At 36.3% G+C, this 19,825-nt stretch overlaps 1 protein-coding gene across 1 annotated transcript in view; it reads left to right on the plus strand.

The window, feature by feature from the left end:
* Positions 1-19,825, plus strand: part of LOC132196938 (uncharacterized) — a 70,387-nt gene that overhangs the window by 12,490 nt on the left and 38,072 nt on the right. Inside the window, exons 3-5 of the mRNA XM_059619906.1 lie at positions 2,977-3,217; positions 6,557-6,766; positions 11,128-11,415. Coding sequence (XP_059475889.1) covers positions 2,977-3,217; positions 6,557-6,766; positions 11,128-11,415 — 739 coding nt within the window. The remainder of the gene's footprint in view (positions 1-2,976; positions 3,218-6,556; positions 6,767-11,127; positions 11,416-19,825) is intronic.

Consider the following 19,825-nt stretch of genomic DNA (forward strand, 5'->3'; position numbering starts at 1 on the left):
ACACACAAACACACACACGCAGCCATGTGCAATGAATCGAAATGCAGTGGGCGTAATGGCACGGGACAGCAGCGCGGCGGGGACGAAAATATTAAAACGATAAACAGTGGCTGTTGAATGGTTGGCGGCAGGGCGCATGCATTAAAATGTGGACGGCGGAAAAGAAGGGCAGCCGCACGTGAACAATATCGAGGAGTATTGCGAGTCACGACATCGCTGGGAATATGTTCAGTCGCTCGCGGGTGCGATTGGAATACAATATCAAATGAGAGAGAGAAAAAGCAGCCCCGGCCGGATCCGATGGCGTGTTAAAAAACTTTTTTCATCTCGCATGACGCCCAAATATCGCGCGCAATCTCTCTGAAAAGAAGGCCTGGCTGTTCCTTGCTTGCTCCGCTCCACATGATTATGCACCGTGTAAGTGAAAATATCCACCTGCCCATCGCACCTCGCGCGAATCACGTGGCCCGAGCCGTTTATGATTTTGCATGCAGAGCAAGATCAGGTACTGTTTCGCGTTCCATTCACACCTCCCTTGGCCGACTGGCGAGATGCACACGTAGTCCCTCGACATGAACTTTTACCGGTAACTTTTGTTGCGCGCACCGAAACTTTGCACTGCTCTTGTGTTTGCAATTAATTGTGTGTATAATTTGTCGGCTCAACAGGAAATCGCCTGATGACGCTTATAGTTGGCAGTAAATTAAACTTTCCACTTTTCTTGTCATGCTCGAGTCCCATTTAATAATTCCGCCATTCAACTTCTCCACTTTGTCTTGGCGAAGAGTATACTTGGGAGCGAAATTTCATTGGCTCTCTCTCTTGTATATGCATATTGAAGAATTTCAGAGGAAAACTTGTGTGCAACTTGTTAAAAAGTTAAGCGCATTATGCAAAGAAAGATTGTTGCCTACAACACACAGGCCATTCTTTGCGGGGCGAAATCACTTTCGGCGCGCACGTTATGTACTCGTGGCACTTTGTTGGCGCACAAAAGGCCTCTTTATTTATCGCGCTACAACGTCAGGCACTTTCCGATTCCGCGACGCCGCTCCCTTCGGGCCTTCAGGTGAACGCAGATTATAAATTGCAGACTCCGTTTTCTGATTACATTCGGCTCCATTCTAATTTCGTTCGTCTGATTGGAAAATCTAACTGTGAGTAGAGAGATATTGAAGGGAGATGCGCTTTTCCCTGAAGCGCTCCAAGCTTGAAACTTGCATGTAATATTTACTTATTTATTTCTTCATTAATTTATTTTTTATTTTTTATCAAATATTGTTTTCCTTAAAATACTGTTCAGAATAAATTTAGATTTTGTATCAAGCTGGTTGTTATATATTCCAATTGTCTGATGGCCATGAGATGATTTATTCAAGTGTTTCTATCATAATTTTGGCTATATCAATATATTTTCTTATGTGATTTTTGCCTCTTGAATTACAAAACTCAAACAAAAATAGAACAGGTATTTTCAATTTCTGCTTCAATTGCTTTAATGTCATTTAAAAAAATTATGCTTTTAACAAACGTTGAAATTTATAATTTAGCTTCAAAGATTTGTTTATTGGAATTTGATATAAGGCATCTTTTCCCCATCTAAGAATTCATCCAAAATTCAAAGAAAGAAAAAAAAAGTTCATGACTTTTGAGAATTTAAAACCCGAATAAATTATTTTTTGTTAGGGAACAAAATTAGTATTATAATATTATCTCAGTGATTCAAGAGCCTATAATTGAAATTTACTGTTGAGTTAATTAAACATAGTTCCAAATGTAATGTAATCTGCACATTAAGTGTCTGAGTATCGCACTCCTCCGATTCCATCTGTTCAAGAGAAGGTGCCGCAGTACTCGAGTGCGAGAGAGCAACTATGTAATTGAATTGATTGTGCACCGACAAACTTATTACTCCGTCGGATGGGAGGGAACACGTGCCACATACACACGATTAAATTTAGTCGTAACTTCTGTGACTTTTCAATGACGACGGTTTGTGTGCATTACACTTTGGAGCCGCATTGAATCTGAGTCAGTCTGTGGCCATAATTGAAACTCAACTTCTTCAAACGTAGCCAATTTCCAACTTCCAGTCCGTGTACTTATTTAATGCGAAGGCGGTTTTATGTACTTGTACGACCGCCGAGAGTCATTCGAATCTCGTGCATGCCGCAGCGGGACGATTTTCATTTTTCCAATTCATAAACCAGCTAAGCTAGAAGCTCCGCAGCATCGATGTCGTTTTATTACTTTGGTGTGCATCCGTCCCATACTCGTATTCCAAAACCATACAGGGTTCAACGCATCCCATATAAAGTATGAAAATCGCACCTTTTTAAACAAAAATTTATTAAAAAAAAGTGCAATAATTATACTGGAATAAATTGAAAATTATAAATTTTTAAAAATTATTTATATTTTGCATTTTTTGACAAACTAACATTATTTTAATTGCTTTTAGTAAATTTAGTTAAATCAGTTCACATTTTCATTCTATCAGGAACTTACAATTAGATGATTTTAACTATTCTGTGATGAATATATATTAGAGTTGAAAATTATTCATGATTGTTTACATTGGCAATTTGAAAATCATAAAACATTTCTTTTATTTTTTAATTAGAAAACTTGCTCTACAATAAGAAATGCAAATTAATTATGAAGATTAGAGAATGCACTTATATATTATTTGAAATTGAATAATGTGCAGATTTTATTGCAAGTAACAAATAAAATCAGAAAATAAAAGAGTCCTTTTTTAAAGTTATTAACTGCCAAAGGCTCATAGTTAGGGAATGTGCAGGGTATGCGTCGAACCCAGTATGGACTTGGCATGTCGTACCCCATTTCTCTCTCGTTTCCTTCCTCCTATGTAAGAGAATAGATTTTTCCGATTTTCGCCCGTCCCCCCCAGCCAGGAGTGAACTTTATTTGACAGCTCTCGCAATAATGAGGACGTGATTTTTTCTGTCGCAGTTTGCCGTCGATCCCGACGAGCAGCCCTCTCGCGCGCCCCGCCAAGGCCAAATCCAAGGGTCGCCGATGCAAAGATAGACCTGCTGCTGCGACGCCCCATTGTTATCCGCGGCATCACCAGGAAAAATTCGAGCCGGGCAAGAGTCAACGATTTATGGATCGTGACTACATGCAGCAGATGGAGCGCCGATTAGTGGAGCAGCACGAGGAGGCCATCCAGAAGAGGATCAAAAAGAGACAGGTGAAAAGTGAACGAGCAAACACCGAAAGCGCAGCACTCATTTTTTCACTCCGACACACCCGCGGATGAATTGCGGCTGTTTTATCTCGCGCGCGCCGAATATCAAATTCCCATTTTTCTCCGAGCGCAGGTGTCACGTTGAAAAATGATAACCGCGTCGTGCTGACGCGAAGGAATAAATCCGCTGAGCCGATTTCGTATTTATACGGCTCAAAAGCGGGACTCGCTGAGTTCCGGGCCGTGTGCGAAAGTCCAATGAAAAATATTTTAAAATAATAAACATACTCAAATGGATTTTAAATAACCAAACAATAACAGATTTGCATATATGTGAGCAGTTGAACTGTGTGCAATGATAAGATTAATAAGGCAATTGTATTTATGGATGCGGTTTGAAGTTTGAACCTCAACAAAAGACCATTTTCTGGCAAAATAGCATGATTTTTGTGGATGTTTATAAAAAAAGGAAACACCTGACAAATACCGCAGTTTATCAATAATCGCAAGACTACCTTGTTACTGAAAATTAACAGCGTTGCCTATTTGGGATTAATTAAACAGTTTATATAAAAAAGAGTTTATTGGTTTGGGGCTAAACATTTTCAAATTAATTTATTATGTGTACCACACTGAAATTGTGTAATTTATAATTTGTATCTGATAGAAAAAAAAACAGTAGAGATATAAAGTCCACTCTTGCTCTCAAAGGGTAAATTATTCAAGAAGTACTTTCTGCTTGGAAAATTATTAAATAAAGTCGTATTAAAGTACCACTTATACCTATTTTATCTTAGATTTCAATCATTTATTATTAAAGAATTAATTCACCCTTACAGGAGTTTTTGTATGTATTAAAACTTTTAAATTAAAAGTTATATTAAATAGAAAAAAATGATAATAATCAAAAATTAGTTTCAAATTATGTTTATTAATGTACCATCGGGCATTCTCTGCCCAAATACATCATCCATAAATTCATTATTATAAATTACATTGATTACAAATTATTCCTAATATTGAAATTTAAAGATTTTAAATAAATAAATAGATTTATATTTTGAAATGACTTGTGAAGTTATTGTGATATTCTTGATACATTGATAAACTACATTTATTTTAGTGCTTTACTCTACACACTTGCCTGCATTTGAGAAAGTCCCTGTCACGGTTTACAATGTCAACGGCTCACATTTATATTTCGCACAGCATTTCCTTGTATTTTCACATAAACTCCTTTCCATTCCTCATATAATGAGAAATAATGTAGAGCGTCTCATGCGATTTTTTTATTTTTTATTATTATTTATTTTTAGCAAAGAAATCTCGTTTCAAACATTAAATTATCTCTCCGGTTGCACTGCCGATTATTATGCATGCACATGTTATTTTTCCTGACAGTTTCATGTTGCCTTGTCAGTCATGGCGCTCTTCCCACGTGCGAGCGGGCGAGCGCACCGACCGACGAACGTGTAAACTGAACATAAAGGGTGCCAATGGTGAAAATTATGGCAGAGCAACCGACCGTTGGGAGTTGCTGCTCCTTGCCGGCGAGAACTTTATGGAGCCAACGTACCGACTCGCAATTTACTCGGGGTCTGCAATAAAACTTATTAGAACGAGATCGCTTGAAAAAAGTTTCTTGGAGATCAGCATACACGGGGTGCCGCTTTAAAACGTTTATCTCAGGCCCAATGTGCGTTTGACACGGAAATTCTGCTTAAAATTCATGGCGTTTTCACCGAAATGCTGGTGTAAATTCCTCTCTGCCACATTTGAATATATTGTTTTATGGCAGCAATTGACGATTTATGTACGCTATTTCTGGATAATATCGAATTGGGTGCAAATATCCTTTTCTAAATTTGCTCTGTAAGGGCTATAAATAGATTATTGCTTTTGTTGAACAGATTTTGAAGCAGTTTTTAGATTTATCGTTTTTATTATGAGACCGTGAATCAAGACATGGCCCTGAAAAAGAAATGTGGTTTTGCTGAAAGATCTCAAATGTAACTAATATCGGTTTAATATGTAAGATTTCTGGGTACTTTTTTAGTCAATCAATAGTTTTTTGCATCTGCGGCCAAGACTCGCTACAGTTTAATTCATTAAATTCAATTGCAAAGCATAAATTTATTTTATTCTAATGGGAATCTATGCCACAAACATAAACTTTTCAAACAAATTAATCATAAAAACAAGAAAATAATTCCAAAAGATACAAATTTGCTGAAAATAGCATGAAAATGTATTATGATATCTTATCATAAAAAAAGTCATTTCAATATATATTAATAGATTAAATTGATTATAATTCACACTTCATCGGATCTGAAAATCCAAATTTCAGGCATCTCATTAACTCTGTTGTTGTTGTTGTTGTTGTTTTAATTGTTAATTCTTTTTTATTATGGGACGAGTTTTAAAATTTCTAGGCTACGTCAAAAACGCCAAGTTTGGACTTTTCCATGCTGACAGAAACAGTTCTTTGATTCTAGCTCCACCGGAAACATTTGCCATTTGTTTGCAAGCACTAATTCGATTTTGACCAAAGCTGCGGCGTTGTCAGCAACAAAACCACTCTTTACTTGCAAGCAACGATTGTCGCGGGCCGGAAAATAAGTGTAAATGGTGCCACCCTAGCGCGGCTTGTCACTCGTCAAACACCATTTCCCTTTCGTATTCACACACTAGAAGCTCAAGTTGGATCGGCTCCCCCGCGGGAAGCAGCAATTCCAGTTTGCTATTTCCGCGCACAAAACACTTCCTCGCGAGGCGCACACACTCACGTAAAAACGCAATCGTCAGCAACGGTAAGAAGTTTCATCCATCAAGCACCTTTGGCTCCCTCGACACTTGTTTTCGTGATAAAAGAGAGAGAGAAAGCGAGATATGGATCTGTCAACAAGCATGTGCACACACGTACTAGGGCAAGAAGTAGAGAGACAAACTGATAGTTTTTGCAGAGAGGTGCGAGAACGTCATTCAACAGAAACTGGCATAATAAAAACGACGGAAACTCGTTCTGGAGTTTGCAATTCGCGCCAGCAGAAATAATTTCCGGCGAAATTCCATTTTTCACGTCACGGTTAAAAATTTCTCTGAGCGCACGCCATGTAATATTTTGTTACTGGCGTCAAAGTTGCAATTTTAACATCAATCTCCGGCAAGTCATTAAAAAGCGCGCCAACTTTATGATTTATGAAATTCTCACTCTCCTTTTTATCGCGGTCCGTGTGCGATGTAAAAGTCACGGAACGTCGAAGCTTCCAAATTGCCACTTCCCGCCCGACACGTCTGTCGAGCGGCGTTGCATAACTTTGGTTTTTTTAATGTGTGCAGGCAGAAGAGGCGCAACGCGAGCGGCAGATGATCCAGGCCGGGTTGCTCGTCGACCCCCACAAAGGGCAAGAAGTGGTGCCGCCGCTGCTGCCCCGTCGGTCGGGCCCCCGGCCTTCCGAGGGTGGCAGTGCCAGGCACGCCTCCAGAACCAGCGTTCAGCGGACCCCGAAGAGGCAGCCCGCCCCCGGAAAGCAACAAACCGAGCAGCAGGTGAGTCTCACGCCGAGACACAGCACTTTTGACTCAACTCCCTCGGGCTATCACACTGGGCCACCTGCATTCGTATCTCAAATCGCACAGAAGATTCAGTTTTGATCCTTCCGTATGCTTTTTTTTAATTTTTGAATTGCGAATAATTATTAAGAAAAATTGATTTTATCTCATTTTCTAATATTTTCTTTTAAGGTGCAGTATGATGTATTTAGCCAATTTTCAAAATAATCAAAGTTTTTATCTAGCAATCATTGTTTTTTAACGTTATTTTTAAATATTTAATTAGAAAGAACGCAAAATTTATAGACTGAAATCGATATTGCGATCTAAAAATTCGCACTCCTAAGTGTTGAAACAGGGATTTATTAAAGGTTCACCTCTTTTTCACCTCTTTTCTTGTCCATTTTCATAACCTTATCTTGAAAAATTATTACTTGAAGTAAAAATGAGATGCACGGTAAACATGCATAAATCAATTTTGTAATTAAAATTAAAATTATTGTGCACTGACACACCCAAATTTATAATATAAATTTGAGTAACTATTTGCATGCGCTTAAAATTAAAAATATTTTTAGTTAAACATTGAGTTAAAAATTTATTTTTGATAAAAATATGAAACTTTTTAGCATATTTACTATAATATAATATGATAAATTATAATTTCTGCTTGGTCAATACAAAATTTAAATTTGAAAAAAGAGAAGAAAGGGTTTACAATAAGCAGATGTCTGCTAAAATGCCCGACATCAAAAGAGACTCGATAAACCCACACTATTGACGAAAAGAACAATTTTAGTTACCTGTTCAATAATATTTAGATTTGTAAACCGTTTGATATGCACTTATTGCTCATATTTATTAGCAAGTGATATATAAGTGATCTGAAATCATGCCGCACATTCAATAACTTATATTAATGAAGATAATTCTTACAATTCATGCCATATGTATTAAATTTTGATGAATACTAAATTTATGGGCAGCAATCTCTTTTGTCATTGATCAGTAATACGATTTTCAACTAAATTTAATTTAATTAATCGTCTTTAAAGAACTTCGTCGATCTATTATTGAACTTTAAAAATGCTGATCAAAGCAATTAATTGAATTGAAACGGTTCTATATGAACTTTTATTTTAATCTAAATTGAACACATTCATTCGCGTTGAAACTATAGGCAAACGATCAATCAAAAAGGCGCACTAACAATAAGAGGACTTAAGGAATTGGAAAAGTTTAGGGTTTGATTAAATTGTAGCGCGCATTGCCTCTCAAAGGCTCGTCGGCCGCCCATATATCGTGAAAGCTGATTTATTTAGTCTGTCGGCGACATTCTTTGGAAAGATTTTTTCCGCCGGTCAAAAGCAAACTTCTGACCGAGAGGGTCTTGTTAATTTAACTAGCATTCTGCGCAGAGTCCAATTGAGCGCTCGGCCAAATATTTGCATTCGCCACACACTGCTCGCCGCGACATCATGTCCACACGTGAGTGGCTGGTACATTTTTTATTCACGACTCACCAAACATTGCCACTGCTGTCCTGTGTAATTGTCAAGTTGCTGCTCGGTACACGGAGTGCACAGTCATGTCCGGTGGTAATTCATTTATTTGGCGTTGCTTTCCGCTGTTCCGCTCTTCCAACAGGCGCATCTCTGATTCTTTTTTAATTTTAATTTGTTGTTTGTAATTTGAAATACAAACTCATCTAAACGTTTTCATAAACTTTGAACCGCAAATTTCACTAGGCGGACTAATATTTTTAGTAATTGAGTTTATTGCAAGCTTAAACGAGTCTCTGGAAATATTTATTATAATTTAGACTATGCATATTTAATTCCGTTAATTCCTAAAATTATCTCCTCCCTTGAAAATTCATAAGGCCTATTCCCTTTGAAAACTTCAATACTTTTTTAAGACTCCCTTAATTTCCATTCATCAATCAAATTTTCGTAGAAATAACATTATTTCTTATATAATAAAAAAATTCATGTTGAAAAATTTCACAACACATTCATGTTGAGAAATTACACAACACACGATGAAAAATTTCAACGAATTTTTTATTCTTAATTTAATTGAAAAATTTTAAGCTCAAAAATTAGATAAAACCCAAAAACTATTTCCAGAATTTCCATTTTGTATAAAAGATTAAAAATGTGCAATCTGCTGGATAATCCTCTTATTGCTATTTGTAGAAAAGTGATCTTGTTTCGTTTATGTGCGAGCGACAAAGTCGTTAGTAATTTGAGTCGCGCCTCGCTCGTATATTAAGGCAAACGCAGTTTCCTCCGGGACTCTCGGCTGCGGCCGGAGGGAGGCAGGAAGAAGCTCCTCGCGAAAATTGGATGATTTACGTGCAGCTCGTCGCCGGTTATTTCATTAAAACACATTATTAATTTCGCAGCACAGCCGGGGACGCAGCAGTGCGGGCGGATTCCCATCTGCCGACGCTCCTCCGGTCTCCAGCCAATTTTGATAATCAACTGCCAATTTAGTACGTCACTCTGGATGGATCAAAACTAATGGTGAATCAGGTGCTGCTCGCACAGTCCCTTTGATCAATGTTGCAAGTGACGCCATCAAGTGAACGTAATTAAAAATTTTAAACTGAATTAAATTTGGGGCCGATCATGCAAATCTCATCTGACAAGCGAGAGCTGTTTGTTTTTAAACTGTGACAGCAACATGACATTAATCTTTAAAGGGTCTGAAAACCTACGTAAAATCAAAATTACAAATAGTTGGAATCCTATTAGAGCGTATCAGAGAAATTCTTCTCGCGCAATGATTCTTGCGAAAAGATTCTCACTGCAGTGAATTTTCATTGAAGTAAATTTGTATTTAAATCAACAATCTAAGCGAATTCTTAAATTAATAAAACAGATTAAAATGAAAGCAATAAAAATATTAACGATCTTAATATTTTTATTAATTTTTATAATTTTTAACAGAATTAAAAATAATAACAATTTAATTCCAATTGATCCACTCAAATGTTTACTTTCATAGTGAATATTTTTTAAATAGCTCAAAGCAATTTAAATTTAAGGACTCCTTATTGACATAGTCAAATCAAGTCTTTACAACAATAGGAGCCGTTTTTGGCAATTATTGGAAATTTAACAAACCATTGTTGTAAAGACTTGATTTGACTATGTCAATAAGGAGTCCTTAAATTGGAATCAAGAACCTAAAGCAATGTTCAATATCTTATTATTATTTTTTTATTATTTAATCTTTATTAATAATTCTTTGAAAAAATAATAAATATATAGACACTCTGGAGCTGGCATTAAATTTTATAGTATTGCTGTTTGCAAGAAAGAGATCAAACTGAATGGTCATGTGATGGCAACTGGACACATTGTTTTTAGTTATTGAATCATTATATTTGTTTATAAATATGTATATAAAAAATTGTTTTAAAATTTCTTAATTATTTTCTTTCCAAAATTGATCATTTCAAATGAATAAAGCTAATTCAAAGTTCTTAAAGTTTAAATTTTCAACAATTTGGTTTTTCGTTTTGAAAAAAAAAATTTTTTGAAGGAAAAATAGTGAAAATAATCAGATCATTGCTCGAAGCGCTTTAATATCTAGGAAAAAAAGCTTTAAAATTAATGAAAGAGCAGCCTTAACACTTATTTTGACGCGACGCAAGCTGAGTTTTTTTTCGCTCTTATTTTGCGCCGATCCATGATTTTATTAAAAATTGTGAAAACAGTCAAAGCAATCAAAGCATTGTTCAAAGCGCTATAATATCTGGAAAATATGCTTCAAAATTTAAAAAAAAGAGCAGCCTTAAGACTTTGACGACATGATTGCCGAGTTTCTTTGTTTCGCTCTTATTGTGTGCTGATGCATGTTTTAAGGAAATATAATTAGCTTTTTTTTAACCTTTTACCGGGACGCTGCCTAGTGCAAAACAGTGCACTATGCAATCGCGCCCTCGTGTGCTGCGAATTAGGAGGAAATTAGGTGGGCGGAGTCAGTATTTGTTTACAATGTGTCTAGTCATTTGGTGTGTCGCTTTTCTGTCCAAAATTTGATCGAAAAGAGGGGTTTTTCGGGCGAAAACAAGAGAAAATCCGGTCCTGCCCGGCAACACGCATTGGCCGAGTTCAATTTAAGCTGTTTTTCCAGCGAAAGCAGCAGGTTAGGTTCAATTTCAATCCGGTTTCTTGTTCTCGCCAAAAGTATTAAACTTTTCCATTTTTATTTATTTACGTCCATAGCAATCGTTTTTCTATTGGCAGTCAGTGAGCAATTTTATGATAATATAATGTATGCTCTCGGACAAAGAAAAATTTGAATTTAGTGATTTTATTAATATATAAAATTTCCTTTTGTTTCAGTTGCAAAACGGAAAATATGAAGAAAATCTCTGCGAGCAGGAAACCGTCGACGAAGCCTGCCCCGTTCCGGAGGCTGCGACTTTGTCGCACCGACCCCGGCTGGCCATCCTTCTGCAGGCGTGCAAGGCGGTGGTGGGGAAGGGTCACCTGCTGAACGGGGCCCCAGCGAAAACGGACGCCCTCCAAGTGGTTGAAAGCACCGGCGAGGCTGACGACGCCGAGCTCGGCAAACACGAGGACGACAAGAAGTACGAGTCGCCGCTCATCGCCCGCCTTCGTCAAGTGGAGGTATAATTTAATTTTGTGCGCGTCTGCACTCGAATCTCCCTCCGGTGTTGTTGTTGTTGTTGCCTTGCCTGTGCAAGGGGTTGAAACTGAGTCTGGCTATTGAACTTTGAGACCGAGCCGGAATTACTAATTAGGAATCTGACAACGCGCAAATTAAACCGGCGAAAATGAGGCTGAAATCGCGCACTGCGAGTCATGGGGATTTTCGCGGAAAGCAAAGTTTATAGAAGCACCGCCGCCGGGGGCATAAATTTAATCTCGGTACCGTTCGAAGGCTCATGTTAAAGAAGGATCTGACAACCTTCGTAAAATCAAATCTGCGATTCTCAAAATATCTATCAGTGTACAGACATCACAAAAGTTGCTTTGTAAACTTTTCAGAAATTAAAATAATCTTCCAAACAAGTTTTTCTGGAAACAAAAATAAATTTGAAATTTATATTATTAAAAGATAAGGACCCACAGTATGACTTTAAATTTTAATTCTCAGTGATTAAGATTCTTTCAAATTGACATGACATCTGTTGCCGTTCTGTTGTAGATTTAAAAAAAAATGGGTTTTAATAAATATTCAGTAAATTTTTAACCAATTTTCAGTCTATTTGTTATGAATCCAAATTTTATTTGCCACTGACATCAAGAATATGAAGCTCTTCAGAAGCAAAGTATTTAGTATAGTTAAAAATATAAAAGAAAAATTTTGTGAGTTGATGAACAAAATATAAAAAACCCGTTTGAATACCACTCGAAATGGATTCTTACTTTCAGCATTGTTTGTAAAATGGTAAAATGGTAGGGGAATCAAAATATGCGCCGGGGGCAACAGTCAAGCGAAGGAATTGGGAGCGCTGCAGGTGCTTCCTGATATGAAACTTTCCAAATTGGGCCCCGTCACCGGAAAGTTGATTAGCAAAAGGCCTCCGCGCGTGGAAATGGCCTCGTTGCGGGTCACGTCGACGCCCGAAAATGTGAATTTCAAAACGAGTAGCAGAGCCGCCGACGTAATCAGACGGGTGCGCCTCTTCAATTATCCATTATTTTGAGCTCGCACCGAGTTTGCGAAGAGAACTAATTGGACGGCAGGTTTTCGCAGACATTTCCATTTTCCCCAAGGAGCGCACGACCGCTCCGAAATCTCCTTGTTTGAGAGAGACAAGTCGCCAAAAATGTGCCGAAAATAATGCTGCAGACAATAAGAATTGTGCCCATTTGATTAATTTTTGTTAACAAAATTAATTTGTCTTCAATTATTATGCAAAGAAGTTTTAAGGAGTTTTGTGAATGTTAGCAAAAATTGTACAAGTTGAATTAATTTATTTAAATAAAAAGGATAAATTTTTTCTAAAAATAATTATTTAAAATACTTCTAGTTTTTAGTTATTCTAATTTCATTATTAAGAAAAAAATAATTAAATAATATTAAATTGTTCGAATATAAAAAATTCTTTAAAATGGTAGCAAACTTGCAATTATAATTATGTTTCAGAAAATTGTTTTTAAAGAGATTCTTATTAATTTATAAAAAAAATTACTTCACTTACCTAAGCAAATCTATGTTGTATAACTTTTTTAATACAAATACATAAAATTGTCTTCGACACATAATAAAATCTTTTATGATCAAAAATATTGAATTTTGAAAAAATACCTCACTAAAATTTGCAACACCGATATTACGGAGATTATTTGTTTTTCCTTACTTTGTCAATAAATTTTAGTACCTTTAGTTCATCAATTAACAATTTTTCGGCACAACGTCGGACGCCTGTGAAGACGCCCTGCTCTCATCTCAGGCAAAAATACGCTCATCCGTGGCGGGTGAAAAATGCAAATACAACACACCGCAGCGAGTCGAGTCGCCTGCCTTGTGTCGACCCACTTCTACATTATTCATCAGCGCATAAAACATAATTATACTCTTGTCACTTTTCATTTGCATTTTCATTATATTAATGAACAGCGCGGCGCCGTTTGCACTGCGGAACGCCCCGCGTGTGCAACACCATTTTTAATTAAGCGAATCTTTATTAATTTGTCTTATGGATGCCAACTCGCTCCGACGAGCTTTTTAATTACGAGCGAGTAAAGTAAACACGACGATAAACCCGGCTGCTCCCTATCTAGCCTCACTTGCCCGCAGTGTGTGTGTGTTTGTGTACGTAATATTCGCCGCACGTGCTCATTCTCGCAATCACGGCGGCGCTTGTCCACAGCCCCACATGGATTTTCCCAATCCCGAGCAAAAATTCCAAATCGATCCGAGGTATTCAGGGCAAATGGAAACTGAATTGGTTCTCCCGGGCACATCAGTTGTATTGAGATTTAATTACATGCTGAAAAGCGCCATTGTGTCCTTTTGTATGAAAAAGAAAATTTGGCTCGGCGAAAATTTCAACTTTCACAAATTACTTTTTTACCATTCGGAAATAATGAAAAGCGTTCCCATTTATATCCGTGAAAAGAAAATTACTTTCTCTTTTTCCAAGCCAAGAAGCAATTTTTGAATTGAAAGGCAATTATTATCATATCCAATTCCTGGAAGCCAATTACCAAAATTCATTTTAATCGGAGATAAAAGCAAGGAAGTGCACATTCAAGTCTATGTATTTTTTTCTGATTTCATCAAACATTGGTGAGCGTAAATAGTATTCAATATTCAGCAATGCTAATTCCTGTTAGAAAAAAAATAATAATTTGGAAAAGATTTCAACGAATAACATAGAAATATTTGATTATACTTTTCTAAACAAAAATATAAATTATTCATTTTCAAATAATGTTTCTTAATAACATAAGTAAAATTGTTCAGTTATTATAACAAAAATGAATTAAATTTGAAATTTAAACTTTTAAATAGTTTTCTGTTAAGAAATAGTATTCTAAACGTGCTATGTACTTATTTTTATTTCTATTTCTGATATCCAAATTATGGTTATACATTAAATTTGTTTTGACATCATCCCCCGCCTTGTCGTGATGCTGAATTGAGGATAAGGATTTTTTGATATATCATTCGCTCACTGCCCCGGGCGCGTTTAATCCTCTCAAGATGAAAATGCAGCAAGATAAATTTGTTATGATGCGCCTACGCACTTAGTTAGTTGCTCGCGTGTGTCTCCTCAAAAGACGCCGGCTAACAAGTTAAAAGCCTGCGACGAGATAAGTAGCCTGCGTCTTTTCTTTTTTCTCGGAAAATTCCCAACAGGTTTTATTTCGCCGCGCGCAATAATGGCCAAGTCCCAAAAAAACGGAACTGCCGCCCGTTTTTTTGGTGCTTTTCCGAGACCGACTGACTTTCACTCCATTACTCGGTGCTCCACGTGGTGTGGCCCTTATCTTTTTTCAACACGTATGAATTCGGAAATGTATGCGTATTGCTGTCGGCGGTACTGGAAAATCATTAATATTTCCCGCAGAACATGAATAGCGCGGGCTGACGTGCAGAATTTCGGATGAAAAACGAGAGAGAGCGGCAGCTGGAACGCGGCCCACGTTATTGTTATGCAACCTGTTATACTCGGGCAACAGCTTTTTACGTATCCTTATTGTATGCAAAACTTTTGGCAACGTGATTATTTTGTAAATGTGTCCGACTGCGGCGGTCCTCGAGAGCCTGCCAGGCTTTATTATTGGGGGGGCCCGCACGAATTCATAAATATAATGCACAACAACACATTTGGCCGTAATGGACGCGAATTCGTCATCCGCACACAGGCGGACGCGCACCCTTTAAATTAATAATAATGCTCGCTCTCTCTGTGACGCGCGGTGACGCGCGTTTCATATTCCGCAGTTTTGCACTTCGCAGCCCTTCGTGGAATTTATCGAATTTCCGTGTTGAATGCCCTCATCTCTCACCTCCTGTCGCGCCTCTAATGTGCCACCTCCATTATTTATACATTTGCCAAAATGTCAAATTTGCCAACTGTTTTTTTACTTAGATTGGTTGAATTTATCAATTTGCAATGTAGTATAATGTTTTTTCATGTATTATGATTATTATAATATGATTATTTATTCTTCTCGGTCATAAAAAATTTTTAATTGGAATTAAGAGAGAAGAAAGGGTTCACAGTTCACAACTAATTAATTAATTCTGAGGGGTACAGTACGATTTCCATTTAAATGGTGAAAACTTATGAGTTGCATTTTTTTGCAATAATTTAAAACATTATTGCCGTCTCTTTTGATGTCGGGCGTTTTAGCAGACATCTGCTAATTGTAAACCCTTTCTTCTCTTTTTTCCAATTTAAATTTTTTGTATTGACCGAGAAGAATAAATAATAATGATAATAATTATCTACAAAACTTAACAATTATAATAATAATAAATTATATACCAGTTTTATTTGGAGTTCTTGAGCTTATGGTCTCTAGTGACAGAGAATTTGAAAACAAAATTCAATATTTTTTATATTATTCTGACATAATTTAAAGTAAGCAAGGTTTTTTTACAGTACACGCAATAAAATTGAGATATTAATCAAATAAACATTTTGCTAAAAAAAATATAATACAAAATTAGCTATTATTTTCGATAGTGGGGCTTCACCGCGTAGGCTGTGTATCTTTTGATTTTGAGCGTTTGCATATCCCTGATAGTTGTAACTTGTGAATACCTTTTTGCTCTAGTTCTCAATTTCTTAAATTCCTTCTTAGATTAGAGTGGGATCAACAGTAAAAGAAATAATATTTTTATATAATTATTTAAATTAAATAAAATATAAAAATTTACTACAAATGCATTTTAATTTTATAATATTTTTTTATTACTTTTTAAATTTTTGGCATTATTATTTTTTAAGGGACCCACTTTCGGCATGGGGTCGGCGGATCTTGTTGAAAATTGGTAGTTTAGTTGCCCTTAGGGTGTAGACAAATAGTTTAGAAGGATTTTTGAAAATTCTAAAAATTGCCTATTTTAAAAGGGCTTAAAGTTAGCGATTTTTTAAAAAGGTGTTTTCGAAAATCAAACATATCTCAGATCCTGTTGCAGATAGCGCATGTGTGTAAAGCAAAGTTGTAGGGAATTAGACGCCCTACAACTTTGCCACGGTGACCAAGGTCATAGGTCAAAGTTCAGGCTCAACTTTTTGAGCTTGAATTTTTTGATACGCCACCAAAGTACCTAGTACATAAATTTTTTTCTATTCCATTATAGCCAAAAGTTGCTCTAGTTGGTAGTCATAAACACGTTAAAAATTGGTGAGACTGATTTTTTTCAATTTCGTGATATTGCGGGTTGAATGGCATAACAAGTGGTTTTCCAAGCATTTTCCTGGGCTCCAACTAGATTTTAACCGCCTCGATTGTGTTCAAACAGGCTGAAATCATTAATTCGAGAGACTAATTCAGGTCGTGCACGATCAAATTTGAAACGAAGGCTACAAAATTAAAATTAAGAAAACCCAATTTATTAAATTTTCCATGGCTAAAACTAGATTTTTACCGCTTGATTGTGTTCACAAAGGCTGAAAACATACAATCGAGCGATAAATTCAGGTCGTGCACGATTAAATTTGAAGCGAAGGCAAGAAAAGTGAAATTAAGAAAAACCCAATTTATTAAATTTTCCATGGCTAAAACTTGATTTTAACCGCTTGATTGTGTTCACAAAGGCTGAAAACATACAATCGAGTGATAAATTCAGGTCGTGCACGATTAAATTTGAAGCGAAGGCAAGAAAAGTGAAATTAAGAAAAACCCAATTTATTAAATTTTCCATGGCTAAAACTAGATTTTTACCGCTTGATTGTGTTCACAAAGGCTGAAAACATACAATCGAGTGATAAATTCAGGTCGTGCACGATTAAATTTGAAGCGAAGGCAAGAAAAGTGAAATTAAGAAAAACCCATTTTATTAAATTTTCCATGGCTAAAACTTGATTTTAACCGCTTGATTGTGTTCACAAAGGCTGAAAACATACAATCGAGTGATAAATTCAGGTCGTGCACGATTAAATTTGAAGCGAAGGCAAGAAAAGTGAAATTAAGAAAAACCCAATTTATTAAATTTTCCATGGCTAAAACTAGATTTTTACCGCTTGATTGTGTTCACAAAGGCTGAAAACATACAATCGAGTGATAAATTCAGGTCGTGCACGATTAAATTTGAAGCGAAGGCAAGAAAAGTGAAATTAAGAAAAACCCAATTTATTAAATTTTCCATGGCTAAAACTAGATTTTTACCGCTTGATTGTGTTCACAAAGGCTGAAAACATACAATCGAGTGATAAATTCAGGTCGTGCACGATTAAATTTGAAGCGAAGGCAAGAAAAGTGAAATTAAGAAAAACCCAATTTATTAAATTTTCCATGGCCAGAACTTGATTTTAACCGCTTGATTGTGTTCACAAAGGCTGAAATCATTAATTAATTTGAATTTTTTTTTATACTTTCCCCTTTGCCTGATAGAAATTTAATAATTTAAAATTTTATGCTTCATTACCAAGTAAAAAATTTTCATTTGAGCGGATATCCTCTAGGTTTGCATTTATCACTGATTTATGTTTTAACTGTGCGTATCATTTATATTTTCCGATGCAGAATGTAATGAAATGGCTATTAAATTAATTAATCAATTTTATGGCTTCCCGTTCCACATGAAGCTTTATTTAAGTTTTGCGAAACTATGACGACCCATCGGCCTGATTGGAAATATAATAACCGTGACAATCACGTTTATTTTCAGCAGGAAGTTCATTAGTTTTTCCCAAACAAATTTTGCATCGACGCCAATCAGAGATAATCCAGCCTCGAAGCTGAGTTTGCACGCATACGATTATTTTCGTTGGTATGATTGCGGCAATTTTTCGGGTAAAAGTTCCACCGCTTCGGCCTCACCGTTTCCGATGCGCAATTGTATCCCGTTGCGAAAACACGACGTTATAACCAAATTGCATTACGACTCGATCAAAACTATGACGTGTGTCCGGAGCGTTATTGAATATTCAAATGTCCGTGTGTGTATTGCCGATTTATTGCCCGTATAGCCTACTCGTGCAGTCCACCAATAACATGCACGCCTGTAACAATATTCCAGCAGCCAAAGCTTGTATTGTGTTTATGGCCAAGGTGTTTGTTATACACAAGAAGCAATTTATTCTACTTCCTAAAAAATTTCTTTAATTTTTTTGTCCAAAAGGTCTTAGTTTTAAATCCTGTTAATTTTTTATTACAAAAGCTTCATTGCTCATTGCACTTCTTAATGCATGAAAATATTAAAGCTGTATTTTATTCTAAATCATAAATTAATTAATAATTATTATTATATATTTTTATTGTAAAATATTAAATCACTGAGAATCAAGAAATTTTATTTTTATTTAAAATTAAGCAAAAGCACTCAATATTTTCTTTTGAAAATTTGACTTATAAAAAGCACAAAATTGAATTTTTTTTCTTGACAATTTCTGTTTTTCCAGCCTTCGTAATCAGTAAATTCCTAAATTTTTAAATATTCCATTATAATCCACTTATAGATTTTGTGCATAGAAGTCCATTAAGTGTTTATTGAACTTAATCAAACTTTTAAATATGCTCGAGAGGTTGTGGTAAAATTCAAAGAAGAAAGTACGCAATTCATGAAAAATATCAGCTTTTGAAATTCACGCTTTAAATATCTTCCACGTCATTCGTCTCTTCAATAATGTTCCTTGGGTTAGTTTGCAAACGTGATTTGCTTCTCGCCAACGACATTTGTGCACATGGCCTGGCCCTGCTCGTTTGGGTGATTATGATTATTATCATTGCATTGTGCAAAGTACATTTGCAAGAGCGGTGGTTTTGGGACAAAGGACGGAGCGAGGCAGCCTTAACTTTGTCTCTTCCGGGAAACGGCGGCGCACACCTGCCATGGAAGCCAACCTTTGCGAATATTAAATCGTGTTTGGTGATAAATTAGTAGCCGCGCCGAGCTGCCAGACGAGGCAATAGTTCGCAGCACGCGCGCGACAATTTGTGCATTTGAGTGTGCGCGTGCATAATTTAATCTGGCGCTGGTGAATACGTGTGCGTGCGTGAGATTTAACAAACTGGAATTTTGCCGGCGCTACTTTGAGACTTTGAGCTATAAATGCGAGCGTTGCTGGGGCTCGTTTCCCTTTGCCGGCGTGTGTATTGTTTTGCCCTCGCTGCGATATTTTCAACAAAAGCGTGTGTCGTTTAGCAAAGCGAAAACGTTGCAAAAGTTAAATTCTCAGCACGGCTGCATTGTCGAGGAATTATATTGAAATTTCAATTCACTCCTTAAATGGCGAGAGAGAATTTTCCATGAAAGGGTTGCATTAAATTTAAATGAGAACGACACCTTCAAATAAAAGTTCACGTTTTGAATGTAGACGTAAATGTTACTGTGTTAGAATAATTCAAAAGGATTTTTAAGTGCCTCATTTAAAGGTTAAATTTTTTT

The sequence above is a fragment of the Neocloeon triangulifer genome, unplaced genomic scaffold (genome assembly GCF_031216515.1).
Source record: "Neocloeon triangulifer isolate White Clay Creek 2 clone unplaced genomic scaffold, ASM3121651v1 ptg000001l, whole genome shotgun sequence".
Lineage (NCBI taxonomy): Eukaryota > Metazoa > Arthropoda > Insecta > Ephemeroptera > Baetidae > Neocloeon > Neocloeon triangulifer.